The sequence below is a fragment of the Triturus cristatus genome, chromosome 10 (assembly GCF_964204655.1).
Source record: "Triturus cristatus chromosome 10, aTriCri1.1, whole genome shotgun sequence".
NCBI classification, from domain to species: Eukaryota; Metazoa; Chordata; class Amphibia; order Caudata; family Salamandridae; genus Triturus; species Triturus cristatus.
Genome location: NC_140593.1, coordinates 1,058,007,760 through 1,058,026,492, shown reverse-complemented (window position 1 = coordinate 1,058,026,492; position 18,733 = coordinate 1,058,007,760). Strand labels below are relative to the sequence as shown.

The 18,733-nt window shown below is 44.9% G+C and overlaps 1 protein-coding gene across 1 annotated transcript in view; it reads right to left on the bottom strand.

The window, feature by feature from the left end:
* The window catches only part of LOC146796559 (cytochrome P450 3A21-like), a 426,463-nt gene that overhangs the window by 130,487 nt on the left and 277,243 nt on the right, over positions 1 to 18,733 (bottom strand). Inside the window, exon 9 of the mRNA XM_085629195.1 lies at positions 245 to 329. Within this exon, the coding sequence (XP_085485321.1) occupies positions 245 to 329 (85 nt within the window). The remainder of the gene's footprint in view (positions 1 to 244; positions 330 to 18,733) is intronic.

The following is an 18,733-nucleotide window of genomic DNA, read 5'->3' as shown; positions in this document are numbered from 1 at the left end:
TGTTGTATGGATGGTTGTTTTGTTTTCACAGTTCACTTGCACGTTTTGTAATTTTTCTTCAACCCTTTATTGTCCTTATTTAGGTTTTGATAATCGAAAATATGCTTTGTATGGCGTTATCATGTATGTTATACATATTTAAAAACAAATAACTCACTTACTCTACGTGTCAGACCTGCTGATCTTCATCACTATCTTAGACATTAAAGCCCACTTAATAATTGGATACATTTTAGGGTATTACCTTTGTACCCATGATTTATGCCATTGGATGCTGGAATGTCTTCTGTCTGAGAATCAACCATCAATTGCAAAAAATCCACTCGATTCTGAGAATAGAAGGAAAGACACACAGTATACTGTCTGTTAAAAATATCCGATAAAAATATGTATTGTCTCTAACAATTCAGTTAGCTTGTTACGGACATTATTAATTGCGGAGGAATACTAGGGGCATCAAGGTATGGCACCTACCCAAGTGACAGTGAACTTGGGAGTCTTAGTTTATCACAAGTTATCATGCTGCAATATTTCACTTTAGGCAGTCAATAACGAAAAATCAAGTCCTGTTTATTATAACTGCCCTATTTTTATATCCACTTACAAACCTTTGTTGTCTGTGGTTTCTTTATTGTCACCCATTAATGCCTCTGGTTGGAAAAAGTGTTCGTCAATGTATTTGACTAGGACAGCAATATCTGAAAATTTGGGCTAGAAGGTGTTGTGTCATGACGGTGCAGGGAATAACCACGGCCCACTGGTGTACATTTGATTCTTTTATTTGAACATCGCTAGGAGAGCCTGTCACTCGCATGCCCTCTCTAGCCTCCTGTTCCCATAACTGCTCCTCCCTTTCCGGTATCCCTTTAGACTTCCACTGCCAGTGTCCCCTTTTCCCTTGGGTCCTACTGCCCTGAAGCCAACGTCCAGTTGCACCATTAGATCTCCCCCCACTCACAGAAATGTTGACTGTTCTTATTAATATAGATCTTTAGAATTCTTCAATAAGTCGGGCAGTTTTTCAAAGTGTTCGCTGTGATGGGCATAGTGGGCTTGGTTCCGTTGATGCTGCAGCTTCAAGAGTGAATACAGGGTCATCTCTTCTGGCTTGTTCCTGATTAGCTCCAGAGACATCACCCTTTAGGATGGCTGCAGGTTTATTGACTCCCAACTGGCATTTCTTGAAATTAAATATGTCTCTGGTTATCCTCTTGTCATCAGAGACTGCTATAATCATAGTTCCATTTATATTTGTCACTTGTAATGGATGTCCATGATAGAGGCTATCCGTCTTTTTTCTCTGTTCTTGCCTGACCAGGACCCAAACCTTTTTCTGGATAGTTGATGTTTTTGCTTTCTGGTGAATGCCACATGTTCTTTCAGCTTGGTCTTTTTGTTGCGGTCCCACTCCGCCGTTGCTTTCTGGTTTGGAGCATGAGAAGCATTACCAGCTGGATTCTTCCAGGTGGGGATTGTGGTGCGCACTGCTTGGCCTGGTGCCACATGGCACCATACGCTTTATGACAGATCTGACATCTGTGCTTCTTTTTTGTTGAGCTGCAAAGAGGTCAGTTCTTTGGTGTCTATCTTTTGATCGGGCCTGCCTCCTTCCAGGTATCTCCACATGTCCTTTGGGAGATGATGCACTACATCTTGAAGGGTGGCATCCTCTGCAGTGGCTTTGTTGATAGCTTCAAGTGAAACTGCAGTTGGTCCTGCTTGGTCCTTGACAAAGTGAATGTAGTCTTCAACAAGTCAGGCTCTTGTTTTTGTGGATAACCTGGGATGTCTTGATATGTAGTTTAAAGGGTTTTCTGGATTTCCTGGTATGTGGGCTCTCTATAGTATTTCCAAGAGTTTCAGCCGCTCACCCTGGGCAGGCTAAGTAAGCAGTCTGCTGCTTCAAGTCCAACAACTATGTGGATTTGAGCTTCTACCATTCTCCTCTTATGTGTGAGAGTAGTATGGACTGTCCTAGGCATAGCAGTGGCTCTTTGGACGTCCAGGAGTACCCTTGCACTGCAGCTTGTTGTAGCTCGGGCTTCAGGCTCATCTTGTTGTATTCCATGACACCGATGTAGTCAAAAGAAGCCCCACTGTCTAGTGCAAATTAGGCCAGATGTTTCCCCATTCATATGTGTAGTCTCAGGTAGGTCTTTAACCTATCTTGATCAGTAACCATGCAAACATATTCATTGCTGTCCTGAGATGTAGATGTGAGGGATCTCGAGTCATGGAACATGGAGCATTGAGATACGTAGGTATTGTGCAACTGTAGAATTGATTGTGAAGAACTAATGGAGTGCTCTGTCCAACAGCATACTGCCTTTGCGCGATGTTGAAGTCTGGATTCTTTGGAGGATTCCTATAGCTCCTATGGAGTATCTCTACACACTTTTTCAAAGTGATTATCCTTTCCATAACATCTACATATTTGACCTATGACAAGGCAGGACCCTACATGTGGGTATTCTTGTCCACAGTGATAACATTTTTTTGTTGTTGCTCTCTTCTATTTCCACTTTGTTTAGGGCTGTGACGAAGATCTGTAGGTCTGGGACCCTGCTCACGGTCAGACAGGCGTTGTTCTTTCTGGCACAACTGGAGTCGAAGTGCCTATTCACGTTGTTCTGCCTTTCCTGCCTCCATTTTCTTTGTGTGCTCTTCTGCCTGATCATTGCCTGTTCAATTCTTAAATGTCATCCAACAAGTATCTACTCTTCAGGAGGCGTCAATGTAGTGATTCAGATTTGCATCCTTCTATAATGTGCAGGCAGAGGGCATCCTCAGTATTAAAGTTATCAAGCTCACAGTAACATGGTAGGCGTTTAAGACACATAATGGATTCCCCCCATGGATTTGTCCTTTTCCTGGGAGGCTCGATTAAAAGTGTAACATTCAAAGTCAATGTTCCTTTTCTGGAGAGTCCTCCTGTTAAGTGCGTCTCGCACATCTTGGTAAGAAGTTTCAGTTGCAGATTTGTCCAACGTCTTTGCCTATAAAGTTGGGCAGGGCAATGAGTTGTTGATTCGAGTCACTGCCCTGCGAACCCTTCATGAAGTCTTCAAAGTCATCAAGCCATTCTTGCTAGCAGGTACCCCTGCCACGGTACCCATGCCACTGCCAGGCGTGAGAGTCAGCGTTTCCAGAGGGTTGTAGGAATGAGATACCGAGGGTAGACGGTCTTGGCAGGGCATTTTGTGCTTAGTCCAATGAGGGTGACATTATGCTAATCGAAGCAAAAGGCCACTGCTGTGGTGGTTTAGTGCCAAATTTGTGAGTTGCTGACGAAGTAAAGAAGTAGGCATGACCCTTTATGCCCAGTGACGTATGCAACAGAGATGGTTAATAACGTCCATTACACTAACATGCAGCTAGTGTGCAAAGCAGTTGCAGCAGGATTGTGTCTCAATTTGTTTAATAATTGTCCTTTCTCATCTTCATTGTCTTTTTAGTTTGGCTTTAGTTTGTGAGGGTCAAACGGGGTTGGTGCACCAGTTTATTGATAGTTGCCAAAGGCTGGGTATGTGGCTCAAATGTACTTTTGTTTGTATTTTAGTTGTTGAGCCCTCAATTCAGGTACAGGCTAAAGTTTGCAGGGGCACCTGACTTCAAGATGGCCACTGCGAGAGCAGCAAAGCCCAATGGACAAACCGCCTGACCTAAAAATGGCCGTGAGAAGAGTGGAAAACTCGCGGGAACTCTGCCTCAGTTGACGGTTGGCTCGAGACAATGCATCGAGTGTGTAAGTAGCAGGCTTCCAGCTTGTTGCAGGTAAGAATTGTTTTATTCCTCACCACAGCATGGTCAGGGTAGGCTACTGGCACCATGCTTTCATCGATTATAACTGCATCATGATGGTGTATATTTGATTCTTTTATTTGAACATTGCTGGGAGAGCCTGTCTCTCGCATCCCCTCTCAAACCTCCTATTCCAATGACTGCGCCTCCCTTTCTGGTTCCCCTTTAGACTTCACCTGCCAGTGTTCCCTTTTTCCTTGGGCCCTACTGCCCTGACGCTAATGTCTAGTTACAACATTACAGAAGGTGAACCTCAATCTTTACCTCAAATGCATTATTATTTTATGACTAATAACTCTTTCTTTCTTATTTCCTTTTCTCTTTCTTTGTTCCCCCATACTTTATTAGCCATCCTACTTTATTTTTCCTTTTTCTCCCTTTAGTTTACTTTATTTTTCCTTTCCTTCCTCCTTCCTTGCTCCTTTTCTTTTTACCTCCTTTTCTTTCTAAGTTCATTTCTTCTCACCTTTTTCATTCCCTTTTCCCTTGCCACCCCTTTGTCTTTCTTCCTTCCTGCTTATATTTCCTTCTATCTTTTGACAACCTTTTAATTTTTTCTTTAATTCCCCATTCTTCATTCCCTCATGTCTTCAGTCTATTTTCATTGTTAGTGTTTTCTGTCTTCCCTTTCATCCTTTCTCCCTTCCTTCCTCTTCTCTTTATTTTCTATCCATTCTTTCCTTTTTCTTTCTTCCATCCTTCCATTAACCTCTCTCTCTTTCTTACTACCTTTTAATAACTTGACGTAAAACCAGATTACGAGTGGGTCAGTGTTTTCCGACTCCTACGTAAACCCTTGTTTGAGTCAGAATTATGGATTAGGTGATATTTACCACATCCGATAATTACCAGGGGCATTAAATATATCCTTTCTTTAATTTGCAGCAGGTCAGACCTAAAGGAAATTAAAAAGGGAAATGTGTACAGTATTTACAGTGGGTTTGGTGCTGTGCAAACTAAAATGTATAATTTAGAACAAGCGTTCACATAGAACTCATTTTCTAAGAACAACATATGATAGTACCGGAAGTCCTGGATAGATTTCCTCTTATAAATGACAGTAATATTGTTTCACAGAAAAGAAATTCTGTTCCCATTTGATCTTAAAGAAACACCAGCCAGTGTTACAAAATTAATCAATTGGATTCAGCCGAATCAAAGTTTATTCTTTCATAAATGAATAAATCATGAGTCATAAAATCCACAGTCAGGTGAGTAGTGAGTAAGAACCCCAAATGCTAAGAATCAAAACCATCAAAGAAAGGGAAAAAGTGACAATGTGAATAAACATATATGGTCTAGTGGTTATTGCTTCATAAGACAGCAAATTACATGTACATATATTTTTCAAACACAGCATGTAAAATCCGAGTGTTAGTTAACACACTGGTCTGTGTTTTTTAAGTGTCGATGGTGTTTCGACCCTTTCTCAGATATCAGGGTCTCATCAGGGCAGGGGTGAACCTGGGGAAAGGTGGTGAGAAGGTCTCCCGCTTACGATAAAACAACTGGAAGACCAATGCTGAATTAAGGCAGGGGCATGGAAGGTTGACCTCCATACAGGTGTCCTCTCATCGTTAGCTCGCAGCTACAAGCCTAGAATTTATCCCTCAACACTGGGATCAGCACGCAAGGCTGATACTACTATCCAGCACATGCTCCCGCACCGGGACTTTCTCCAGCGTGACCCCTTCCAACCTCATATGAATGGGGCCAGCGTGACAGGTTGCCATCAATGCCCCTCCCTTAATTCAGCAGTGGTCATCCAATTGTTTTATCGAAGCTTGGGGTTCGTACTCACCGGACTGTTGATTTTGTGACTCATGATTTATTAATTTATGAAAGAATAAACTTCGATTCGGCTGAATCCAATTTATTAATTTTGGAATACTGGCTGGTGTTTCTTTAAGATCAAATCAGAACAGAATTCTTTTCTGCAAAGAAATATTACTGTCATTTATAAGATTAAATCTATCCTGGATTTCCTGTACTTTCATATTTTGTTCTTGGAAAATGAGTTCCATGTGAACTCTTGTTCCAAGTTATACACTTGATACCCATGAAATTTGGGTGGTGCTCTTGTTAATTTGTACGTGAGAACTAAAATGGCACATTATTCCCCAGAAACTCATAACAGGTGCTATTCATCACATCTGATAAATAATGTACCCAAGAGTATCATTACCTATCAGGTGCAATAAACAGCACTTATTCCTCCAACAAACAGAATCAGGGCCTCAAATTTTAATTTGCAGAGACAGGAAACGCCTATCACGTCATGTCATAAATAAACAAAAAATTGTCACTGTCTCTCACTTACGTTTTTCCCTGACTTCGTTCCTTCCTTTCCACCTTTCTTTACTTCTTCATACCATTTTCCCTTTTTTCCTCCCCATTTCTTTCATGCTTTCTTTCTCCGTCTTTCATTTTCCCTTGGTTCCATTTTGCTTATTTACTGCCCCTCCCTCATTTCACCCATTAATTTCCCTTTCTCTGTCTTCTCCTACCTCTTCTATTCTTTCCTTCTTCTTCCTTTAGTTCTTCCTTTATTTCCCTTTTTCCGTCTTTTATTTTCCCTTTCTTACACTCTTTCCTCTCGCTTTCCCATATTTCTTTCCTATTTCTTCATTTCTACCACTTCTTGATTTCCACCCTCTCTTCACCCCTTCCTTCTTTTATTATCCTTTGCATCCTTCTCTCCTTCCCAAATCCATTCAGACATTCCTTTCTTTCTCCCTTTTTCTTCTTTCCTTTCTTTCTTAATTTCTCTTTTTTCTTTTCTTTCTCTCTTCTCCTTATATAGCCCACTTTCACTTTTTTCCCTTTTCTAAATTTCGTTTTTCTATCCTTCTTTCATTTGTTTTATTTGCTACTTATTCCACATGTTTTTTGTTTGTTTCTCTTCAAACTGTCATCATTTACCTTTCTTTCTCCCTGTCACTTAATGTCTTTCCTTTAACACCCATACTCCCATCCCTCAACCTTGTTGAAGGGCCTCATAAAAACATTCTGAAGATTTAGCGTAACCCAGATCTGTGAGGCCGAGCTGCATTCAAGTAGAGTGTAGTGAAGCACCTACAACACCACCCTCTTAACTTTGATCTGTGACTCACAGGTCGCAAGATCGAAGCTGAAGCTAATAAGTGACACAACAAGAAAGAAAGAATATACCATGACAGTTCCACGAGTGATGAAGCAGCCAAACATATTCAGAGACCAAAACATGATAAACATTGCAAAAAGTAAATAATAATAAGTGAGAGGCAAATGGAAAGACAGTGTGGAAGGAAGGAAAGAAGAATGCAAAGAAGGAACGAAAATGAAAATGAGGAAAAAGGAAAGAAAACAACAACGAATGAAGGAAACGCTGTGTGGAGGATCATCAGACCTTCCTAGAAAGGGTTGGGATGTCATGCTTCCCTCACTTTGTTTGTACATTTTTTAGAAGATATTTTACGCAAACTTTTTTTTGTTATGAGCAACTTTTTTGTGGTCATTTTTATGGGGATTTATTTTATTGCACGCCCTACACTGAGCATCAATAAGTTGGGCTTGGGAGGCCATTTGCCGTGATGGAGACTTTAAAGGGCCCCTTTTAAACAAATGATTTCCTTTTATGACAGCTATTCCTTTTTAGGTCAAGCTTCTATCGACCTGTTTTATTTCTTCTTTCGGGTTTGGCAAACCCACCGATTGCCATTTGTTACTATCTGTGGCATTCAGAAATGCTTGCTTGTTATTGGTGCATTTGTGTAAATGACCTTCCTTTGCCTGCTTAGTTCCGTCCCTGGCGATTTCACTTAGAGAACATTTTGTTTGGCCATCACACTGTACAGCGTGTGATGGTCCCTCCTCATTGTTTTCATTCCTTGGCTAGTTTAATTTGGTAGCGGCTCCAGACAGCATTTGGTTTCACATCCGCTTGGCTGTAACTTGTTTTATTTGTACAAGTGTTTTCCCAAGGCTTAGCACTGTGCTGGCTTCACGGACGCCAGGTCTCTTCCCCCTGCTCTTGTAGGCTCCCCTGGTACTGCAGCTCGATCCCTCTCCTTAGGCTGAGGCTGCCTGCTCCTCCCCCTTGCTTGCTTTATTAACTATGGTGTGTAGACTTCATACTACACTTTTGACTTCTTTATTTTATTTTATTTATTTATTTATTTATGGTATTTGTAAAGCGCAACACTCATCCCAAGGGATATCACGGCGCTGAGACCAGATGAGAACAGCGGACGGCTAGAAAGGAATTTTTAATGATGAAGGGGAAAAAGGTAGGTCTTAAGCTTTTTTCGAAACAGCAGATAGTTGGTTGTGTGTCTGAGATCGTCGGGAAGCTCGTTCCATCTCTTGGCCGCTATATAAGAGAAAGAGCGGCCGCCAGTTCTCGCTTTATATATGCGTTTAGTCCTTGCCAATGCTGAGTGAGTGGAGCGTAGGTTCCTGGTGGAAACATAGAATTCCATTCTGTCCTGGAGCATGGTAGGACCCGTCCTGTGCAGGGCTCTATGGGCGTGGCAGAGAAGCTTGAAGGCAGCCCTCTGACGCACAGGGAGCCAGTGAAGGGTCCTCAGGCATTTCGATGCCGAGTCTAGCTTGCCCTTATCGCAGATCAATTTGGCGGCTGCATTTTGCAGTACTTGTAGGCGAGAAAAAAGGTGTTCGTTCATCCCCACAAATAATGCATTCCCGTAGTCGAGACGGCTGACCAATAGGGCTTGGGTAACTGAACGTCTACAGTTCAACGGTATCCATGGGAATAGTCTCGCTAGGAGCTTCAAGATGGCGAAGCCCTTGCCACAGAGAGATTGTACATGGTCTTTCATGGATAGCTCATCATCCATAGTAATTCCCAGATTCCTGGCATGTTGTTTGGGGGTGGGAGCCTGACCCAAAGCTGGGGGCCACCATGAGGCATCCCAGATTCGTTTGGCTCCCCCAAATAGGAGGATCTCCGATTTCCCAGCATTTAGTTTCAGGCAATGGGCGTGCATCCATTGAGCCATTTCAGCCAAACAACCTTGTAATTTGGTTTTGGTGATTGCAGGTTTTTCATTTAAGGCCACCACTAGCTGTGTGTCATCCGCATATGAGCACATGCCGATGCCCCATTTCCTTCCAATGTCGGCCAGAGAAGACATATAAACATTGAAAAGGGTAGGGCTCAGCGATGCGCCCTGGGGGACCCCGCAGTCAATGGAGGTGGTGTTAGACTGAAATTGTCCCATGTGTACAGTCTGGGAGCGAGCACTCAGAAAGGAGTGTAACCAGTTCAAGGCATTGGACTGTACTCCTTTATGTTGAAGTATATTCAACAAACATTGATGGGAGACCGTATCAAATGCCGCTGACAGGTCGAGCAGTATTAGTGCCACCGATCCTCCTTGGTCAGTGTGGGACCTAATACTGTCCGAGACTGCCAGCAGCGTGGCCTCAGTGCTGTTATTGGCTCTGAAGCCTGTCTGGGTGGGGTCCAAAAGGGAGTTGGTTTCCAGATATTTGGTCAGTTGGACATTGACCAATTTCTCCAGGACTTTGGAGAGATATGGAAGTTGAGAAATAGGTCTGTAATTCTCCGGATTGGCGATATCGGAGCCTGCCTTCTTCAGAAGAGGAATGACGGCTGCGTTTTTCCAGGCATTAGGGAATGTGGCAGTTTTAAGAGATTTATTAAAAATTTGAGTGACTAAAGGGCAGAGTGTAGGTGCAATCTTGGAAAACACAAAGTGGGGACAGGGGTCCAAGGGGGAGCCTGATTTAACTGATTGCATTGCTGTTAGGACATCAGCTGCTAATAGGGGTTCAAAATCCATTAGACAAGGGATGTCTGAGGTAAGTAGATCTGGTTTAATGGATTTTTTAGCATTTGTATCATCAGTTTGGGGAGAGAAATCAGAGTAGATTTTCTTGATTTTTCTGAAAAAAAGGTGCTGATGCGGTTACAGGCCTCAGTCGAGGGTTTAAGTGTTTGGGAGATAATGGCTGGTTTACTCAGTTCTTTCACTATTTTGTATAGCTCTTTCGTGGAGTTACTATTCTCCTCTATACGCTGAGTGAGGTAGTCTTTCTTAGCCTGCTTGATGGCTAGGGTGTACTTTTTATGATTGTGGATGTAATTAAGTTTGAGTTTGGGTTTAGCTATTTTATCCTCGGATTGCCTCCATAGATGTTCGAGCTTTTGGCATTCTCTTTTTAGATTTTTGAGGTAGAGTGTATACCATTTTTCTGTAGGAGCCTTTTTCTTAATTGTCCGTATGGGGGCTACTTTATCTAAGGTTTGTAGAATGCCAGCATCAAGGGATGCAACGTCCTTGCATACGGAAGCGTTGGTGGAGAATTCGAGGTCAGCCACCTGGAAATATGTGTTGAAATTTAAATCCTCGACTAGTCTCCAAGCTCGTTTGGCGATTTTTTGATCATTTTGGGGTTTCTGGGGTTTGCAAGGAACATTAAGTGAGAAGGATATGAGAAAGTGGTCGGACCAGGATAATGGCTGAATTTCCTTTACATAAGTGGATGCAATATTTGTGAATAGTAGATCCAGTGTATGACCAGCAGTATGAGTAGGGCCTATGATCCATTGCTTTAAATTAAGTATCTCCATGTCCTGTTTTAGTTGTGAGGTGCCCGAGGCCTCTGCTATTTCATAGTGGGTGTTGAAATCTCCCACAATGATGTAATTCTGGAATTTTAGGCAAAGTGGTAAGAGTTGATTGAGTAATTTGGCTCCAAGGTTGATTTGTTGACCTGGGGATTGTATATTACAGCTCCAGCCAGTATGTTAATGCCCTCGTGGAGGATTCTGAAGGATAGGGTCTGATGTTCGCCGTGAGGGATAATTGGTTCCACTAAACATGTTAGCTGCTCTTTAAATATCACTGCCACTCCTCCGCCTCTTTTCCCGGATCTATCTTTTGTTATGATTTTGTAATTGGCGGGGAGAGCATTAGCTAAGTCCGGAGCGTTATGGTCGGACAGCCAAGTTTCCGTGATAAAGAGTAGATCTGGGGTTTTTGAAATAAGCAAATCCCAGATGTCTAGAGCGTGTTTGGGTAAGGATCTGGCGTTAAGATATAGGCAGCTTAGCGTCATGTTGCTCTTAGCGTGGGTTGAATGGTTACTCAATTGAGAGATACCCATGCTAGACCAATGGCAGGCAAGGCAGGAGAATGGCCCGTGTACTAGGCCTGGTTCCGCTCTACAGCAAGGCTCATTAGTATTGCCCCCTTTGCCTGCAAGTGCCAATAAGTCCTGACTTGAGTAATAGATAGGTTGGGAGAGGATTTGCTTAACTCCTGTGCGCAGACGGGCTTGCCTTTGGCGCGCCTTCGGCGCGCCGCCGGCGCGCCCGCTGCGCGCGTCCGCTGCGCGCTCGCCCAAACATTGCTTTTAACCCCAATGCCCCGGAAGTGGTGGGGGGAGGGGGAGGAGTCGAGCCCAAGGTCCACCCTCCGTGTAATCGGCACTTGCCGCAACGGACCGGGGTGCAGGGCAGCTCCTACAGCAGCAAGTAAGGTTTCAGGAGTAATTTCAATAATCACAACGTTAAAACCAGCGTTACAACTAGTTAAAATAGTTAAAAGGAATCATGTGCAAAGGTGCAAATTAAACAGTATTTTTAAGGCGCGATTCACACCGCTAGCAGCATCACCTGCGTCCGCTGCGCGCTCGCCCAAACATTGCTTTTAACCCCAATGCCCCGGAAGTGGTGGGGGGAGGGGGAGGAGTCGAGCCCAAGGTCCACCCTCCGTGTAATCGGCACTTGCCGCAACGGACCGGGGTGCAGCGCAGCTCCTACAGCAGCAAGTAAGGTTTCAGGAGTAATTTCAATAATCACAACGTTAAAACCAGCGTTACAACTAGTTAAAATAGTTAAAAGGAATCATGTGCAAAGGTGCAAATTAAACAGTATTTTTAAGGCGCGATTCACACCGCTAGCAGCATCACCTGCGTCCGCTGCGCGCTCGCCCAAACATTGCTTTTAACCCCAATGCCCCGGAAGTGGTGGGGGGAGGGGGAGGAGTCGAGCCCAAGGTCCTCCCTCCGTGTAATCGGCACTTGCCGCAACGGACCGGGGTGCAGGGCAGCTCCTACAGCAGCAAGTAAGGTTTCAGGAGTAATTTCAATAATCACAACGTTAAAACCAGCGTTACAACTAGTTAAAATAGTTAAAAGGAATCATGTGCAAAGGTGCAAATTAAACAGTATTTTTAAGGCGCGATTCACACCGCTAGCAGCATCACCTGCGTCCGCTGCGCGCTCGCCCAAACATTGCTTTTAACCCCAATGCCCCGGAAGTGGTGGGGGGAGGGGGAGGAGTCGAGCCCAAGGTCCACCCTCCGTGTAATCGGCACTTGCCGCAACGGACCGGGGTGCAGGGCAGCTCCTACAGCAGCAAGTAAGGTTTCAGGAGTAATTTCAATAATCACAACGTTAAAACCAGCGTTACAACTAGTTAAAATAGTTAAAAGGAATCATGTGCAAAGGTGCAAATTAAACAGTATTTTTAAGGCGCGATTCACACCGCTAGCAGCATCACCTGCGTCCGCTGCGCGCTCGCCCAAACATTGCTTTTAACCCCAATGCTCCGGAAGTGGTGGGGGGAGGGGGAGGAGTCGAGCCCAAGGTCCACCCTCCGTGTAATCGGCACTTGCCGCAACGGACCGGGGTGCAGGGCAGCTCCTACAGCAGCAAGTAAGGTGTCAGGAGTAATTTCAATATTCACAACGTTAAAACCAGCGTTACAACTAGTTAAAATAGTTAAAAGGAATCATGTGCAAAGGTGCAAATTAAACAGTATTTTTAAGGCGCGATTCACACCGCTAGCAGCATCACCTTAAACTTTGTCGATAGTAGTGTCCTATTTCACCAACCCATTCTCACTGAAAGGGGGCATAGTTTGGTGTGTGTACTGGCAGCCCAGCTTGTTGTATACTTCATTTTGTAATCCTAAGTGTTTAAAATACATTGCCTGAGTTGAAAACGGCGCCCGCTCGGGACAAATGTCCGGCCATAGTGATGAGGAGCCTGACCAAGATGCTCTTTGTAGTCCGTCGTCTTTCATGGAGCACCTTTTACCTGCTGCTTCATGTCTGCCCTGGAGAAGCAGCTGCAGAGCTGGTAGCTGCTGTGCCCGCTCAGGAGCAGAGCCTACAGGACGTAGGTGTTCTCCGGCCACAGGAGTTACAATGAGTTGAAGCTGCGGGCATGCAAGAGCGTGCCGTGGACCCGCACCATGGGGTAGTGCTGGTCCAAGTTCTAGCCAGCTGGCGTAACTTTGTGACCTAATGGGCGGCCAACAACTGTTGAACCGGCTGCCAAGCCCCCCACCACGCTGGTTTTTCGTTGCATTCGGCCTGTCGCTGTTTTTAGGTATCGCTGAGCCCAGCGCATGGGCTGGCTCGGAGAGACATTTTGTATGTGAGTTTTTTAAGTGCTGCTGGCTGGCATTGCGCTTGCGTGCACGTGAGCGCGCGCGCGCACAGCGGCCATGCGCTGGCCAGCCAGCAGCACTCAGGAACGCCTTCAGCGCGTCATCGCGATCACTTTCGCTTTCACAGCGATCGTGATCGCGATCACTTTCGTGGCCAATGCTTGTTTCAAGCTTACATCCTTCTTTTTTTGGAAAGCATTGGCCGTGCGCGCACACAACTCCCGCTTCTCCCGCTGCATGCGCGGCCAATGCTTGTTAGGTCTCGCTGAGCCCAGCGCATGCGCTGGCTAGGAGAGACATTTTGGAGGTGAATTTTCAAAGTGCTGCTGGCTGGACTAGCGCTTGTGTTCACGCGAGCGTGCACACGCGAACCGCTAGCCTTCAGCAGCACTTTGAAAACTTGTGCTCTTTAGCGCATCAACGCGATCGCGATGACTTTCGCTTTCAGAGCGATCGCGATGACTTTCGCTTTTACGGCTGCGCGGCGTTACTTTTACTGCCGCGCAGCCAATGCTTGTTCATGTTTCTGTGGCACCTTTCGAATTCGCCTCCCATTCAGACGTTGCTAATTGCATACTTTCTTTTGTTATGATTCTGCCTTTGCTTACTTCGCATTTTCAGTAGTTAATGGACGTTGAGAAGTGTTAGTATACCGATTCGCTGTGTGATTCCTGTGATGATACATTTTGTCACAAACGAATATTGGTTCCGCGTTTCTTCTCCCAGAACAATCCGCACCTTCATCCTTGCCGGCACGGTTCGCACCGTCTCCAAGAACAATCCGCACCTTCATCCTTGCCGGCACGGTTCGCACTGTGTATCGGAAAGTATACATTCTAGCTAGAAGAGCTTGTTATAACTTTGGTGCACTTTTATCAGGCCGTCTGTCCACAGAGAGGATTTCAAGGTAGGAAACAAACTGGGGAATCCGCGATTATAAAGCTGCAAATCTGTCTAAAATGAAAAGGCTGTCGAAGATAATTATTTCCTAAAAAACATACACTACGAACGAACACACCGCAACATCCCAAGGTCCAGTTAATTGTGCTGAAAATTGTTCATCAACAGAAACATAATACATTACATTACGACTGCAAACTATCAAGGTATGGATTCACGTTTCCTGGTTAAAAAAACATGCATTTGAAAAGGACATTTATGGAACACGCTTTTTTTGATTGAATAGTAGAGTCTGAAAGTACCAACTGCAACAAGAGGCACTACTCGAAAAAGGAAGTCACAATGAGTAGTCCCGTTAATACTATCATCCCTCCATACATATGTTTGTTTAAATCCCCAAACATAAAAGACTGCACTGCATACTTTCAAAATGCTGGGAACTGCAGAAGAGGATTGGCGGCTGCCACAGAGAATAACACCAGTTCTCTAACTGATCATATCGCCTTTCATATTCAGCTGATGCGCCTTAACGATTCAGTGGTGGAAGCTGCAAACTAAGATAATGTTTTACAGAAAAAACCACAATCCGGGTTTTGTTCCTTATCAGAGGGCTGTCATAAGGATCTAATTTAGACTTTTTTTGCACTTTTATACAGCGCGAAAATGGCCCAAGAACTTCACAGCGCTTTCCACGAGATCAGGATAACGGAACTCAATTTGTTAGGCACAGGGGAACTACAAACAACGCGGAACAATCAGTCAAAGAGACGGCGCGCCCGAGGACAGTGCTATAGGACACCACCTCTCGTTCACTTACGGAACAGTCTATTATATCTCAGCTGGCTTACTATGTGTGCATGCACGCGCGTGGATGTCACTGTCGAGCGATAAGTTCCGAGCTGTAAGCACTTCCGAGCCCTTGTCCTCCAGGCGCTCGTTGTAAAGACAGATCTTTACACCTGCACTTGGGCAGCCGTGAGGTTATCTGATGGGCCATGAGTGGCATTGACAGGAGCCGAATGCCCCCAGTTGTCTTCCATTAGAAGCAGAGCGTGGACAGTTGGTGCAGGGGCGAAAGATGTCCCTGTGCAGGAGATGAGCATACCTAGAACAAGCCAGCAGATACAGCTAGGCGTTAAAAAGAAATCAGCCCTTTTCCATCCCAGTGTTGCAGACGTTACACGAGAGAGCTCACGGTGCCAGCTTTCGCCTACCCAATTGCTTATCCCATAGTACACGAGAGAGCTCACGCAGTGCCAACTCTTTCCTACCAAGTGTTGCACCTGTATTACATGAGAGAGCTCATATAGTGCAATCTCTCCTACCCAAGCGCTGCTCTCATATTACACAATGGAGAGATCACACAGTGCCAACCTTCTCCTACCCAAGCGCTGCTCTCATATTACAAAGGAGATCACATAGTGCCAGCTCTCTCTTGCCCAAGTATTTTACTCATATTACACAGGAAAGATCCCAGAGTGCTAGCTCTCTCCTACCCAAGCACTGCTCTCATATTACACATGAGAGCTCACACAGTGGCCGCTCTCCTCTACCCAAGCGCTGCTCTCATATTATACGAGAGCTCACACAGTGCCAACTCTCTCCCACCCAAGTGTTGTACCAATATTACACGAGAGAGCTCGCTTAATGCCATCTCTCCTACCTAAGTACCACTCTCATATTACACGAGAGCTCACACAGTGGCAGCTCTCTTCTCCCCAAGTGTTGCACCCATATTATACGCAAAAGCTCATATAGTGGCAACTCTCTTCTACCCAAGCGCTGCTGTCATATTACACATGAGAGCTCACACAGTGGCCGCTCTCCTCTACCCAAGCGCTGCTCTCATATTATACGAGAGCTCACACAGTGCCAACTCTCTCCCACCCAAGTGTTGTACCAATATTACACGAGAGAGCTCGCTTAATGCCATCTCTCCTACCTAAGTACCACTCTCATATTACACGAGAGCTCACACAGTGGCAGCTCTCTTCTCCCCAAGTGTTGCACCCATATTATACGCAAAAGCTCATATAGTGGCAACTCTCTTCTACCCAAGCGCTGCTGTCATATTACACAGGAAATTACATAGTGCCAGCTCTTTCTTAATGTTGTACTCATATTACATAGGAGAGATCACATAGTGCCAACTCTTGCCTACCTAAGCACTGCTCTCATATTACACAAGAGTTCACATAGTGTCAACTCTCTCCTACCCATGTTCCACCTACGTTACACGAGAGGGCTCACAGTCCTACCAAGTTTTGCACCCATATTATACAAGAGAGCTCACACAGTGCCAACTCTCTCACAGCCAAGTGTTGTACCCATATTACACGATAGAGCTCACTTAATGCCATCCCTCCTACCCAAGTGCCACTCTCATATTACACGAGAGCTCACACAGTGGCAGTTCTTCTACCCAAGTGTTGCACCGATGTTAAACGAGAGAGCTCACATAGTGTCAACTCTCTCCTACCCAAGCGCTGCTCTCATATTACAGAGGAGATATCACATAGTGTCAACTCTTTCCTACTCGAGTGCTGCTTTCATATTACACAGGAAAGATCACATAGTGCCAACCCTCTCCTATTTAGGTTCCTGTTTTTAGTTTCAGGATTTCAGAGTTGGATGAATATGAATACATTTTGAGGACCCCTCCCCCAATGTAAGAAACAATAACATGAACATTGCATGCACCGATAACGACGATCTCCAGATATCACAAGAAAGGGTCGCCACGGCTGTGTCAAAAGCTAGATCAGATGGAGCTCCGGGTCCAAATTGTCTCCCACAGAACTTGTTTGAATCTGACGTGGCCCTCTGGTCAGGCCCATTGTCAAAACTCTTTAACTTTGCTCTGAGAACTGCAACAATCCCAGACTCATGGCGGGGTGCAATAATTCAACCTATCTATAAATCTGGTTCCCGTGCCTCCCCCAAAAATTATAGACTTATTGCACTCCTGGACATTGAGGCGAAACATTATGCGGGTCTCCTACTGGAGGAGTTGAGGGCATGGGCAAAGGCACACAAATTGATACCAATTAACCAAACAGGTTTCACTGCAAATTCCGGGACAATGACCAATCTATTAGCACTGTCAACTATCGTCGATAAAGCACTCTCTACATCCAGATCGGTGTTTTGTTGCTTTGTTGACTTCAAAGCAGCGTTTGATAGGGTTCCGAGGGCCGCTCTATGGGAAAAGCTGATGAAATGGGGGATCCCTGACAAACTTTTGGAGGCAATTGTACAACTCTACTCCAGAACTTGGGTTAGGGTGAAGTTGGGGTCCGGCACGCATCTCTCCCGGAAAATTTCGACATCAAGAGGTGTGAAGCAGGGATGCGTGCTGGCCCCCATGCTTTTCAATCTGTTTATAGCGGATTTGTCAACCTCATTGGACGATACTAATAGTCACGCCCCAAAGGTAGGAGGAATGGCTTTAAGCAACCTCTTATATGCCGACGACCTGGTTCTTTTTAGCCTCACTAGGGTCGGGCCGCAAAGGCTTCTTGATAAACTGTACACCTACACGTCCATGAACCAACTAGAGGTTAATTTAAAGAAAACACAAGTAGTCCCATTTGGTCGGAAACGGCGCATTGTTGGAGGTTGGTCATATAATAACACAAGCCTCGTTGTAGGTCACTCGTACAAGTACCTAGGTGTCCATTTGGACTCTAGAGGTAACCTTACTAAACATCGTAACGAGCTCACAGTCAAAGCCATAACCCTTGCTGTATCACTAGCTAAAGTCTCGAAAAATATCTCTGGCCCAACTCTTTTACCACTCTTAGAAGTTCTGAGAGCAAAAATCGGCCCTTCTTCTCTATCATATGGTATAGAGATATTCAGGGGCAAGCTGAATACTGCCTTAAACCAACATACAAGCAAAATCTATAAAAAGGTACTCCACTTGCCAAACTCCGCATCTCCAGCTCAGGTAAGACTTGAGCTGGGGATATTGAATTATGATGCTTCTAACATTGGTACATATCTGAATCTCTGCCACAAACTGCGACAAGCAGACTTCGGCACACTAGAATCTTTGGTCTGGTTGGAAATTACCCAGAAAAACCCTGGCGGTACGTTTGGTTGTCTTTTCAAGGATTACATTTGTCAAATGTCGGCGAGCGAGCTATGGGTCCTCAACCCCAGCCGGGCAGCATTCAAAACTGCCATCAAAAAATGTGTGAGAATGAGTTCTCTCATAATGGATAAGGCCCTCTTCACCAAACGCAGTCATGCTTGGGCTCTTGTAAATTCTTACAGATGGCTAGCCCCTGCATCTTATCTGTCTTGCACATATTCACTGTACTTAAAACGCAGCTTTATGGCAATCAGGATGGGTGACTGGCGCTTTTTGCAAGATCTGACCCCCTGGCGACGTATGGCGGGAAATGTTATCTGCAGAGGGTGCGGCAAGACAGCCGAAACCCTGCTACATGTAGTTTGTCTCTGCCCAGCTTTTAACTCGCAACGCAGGTGTAAACTTAAAGTAGAGTGGAATAGGATGGGTGTTCGGACATGCAGGCAAGCCATTATTGTGGCTCTGAACCCTGAAAACAAAGACTTAAACCTGGCTTTAATAACTTTTAT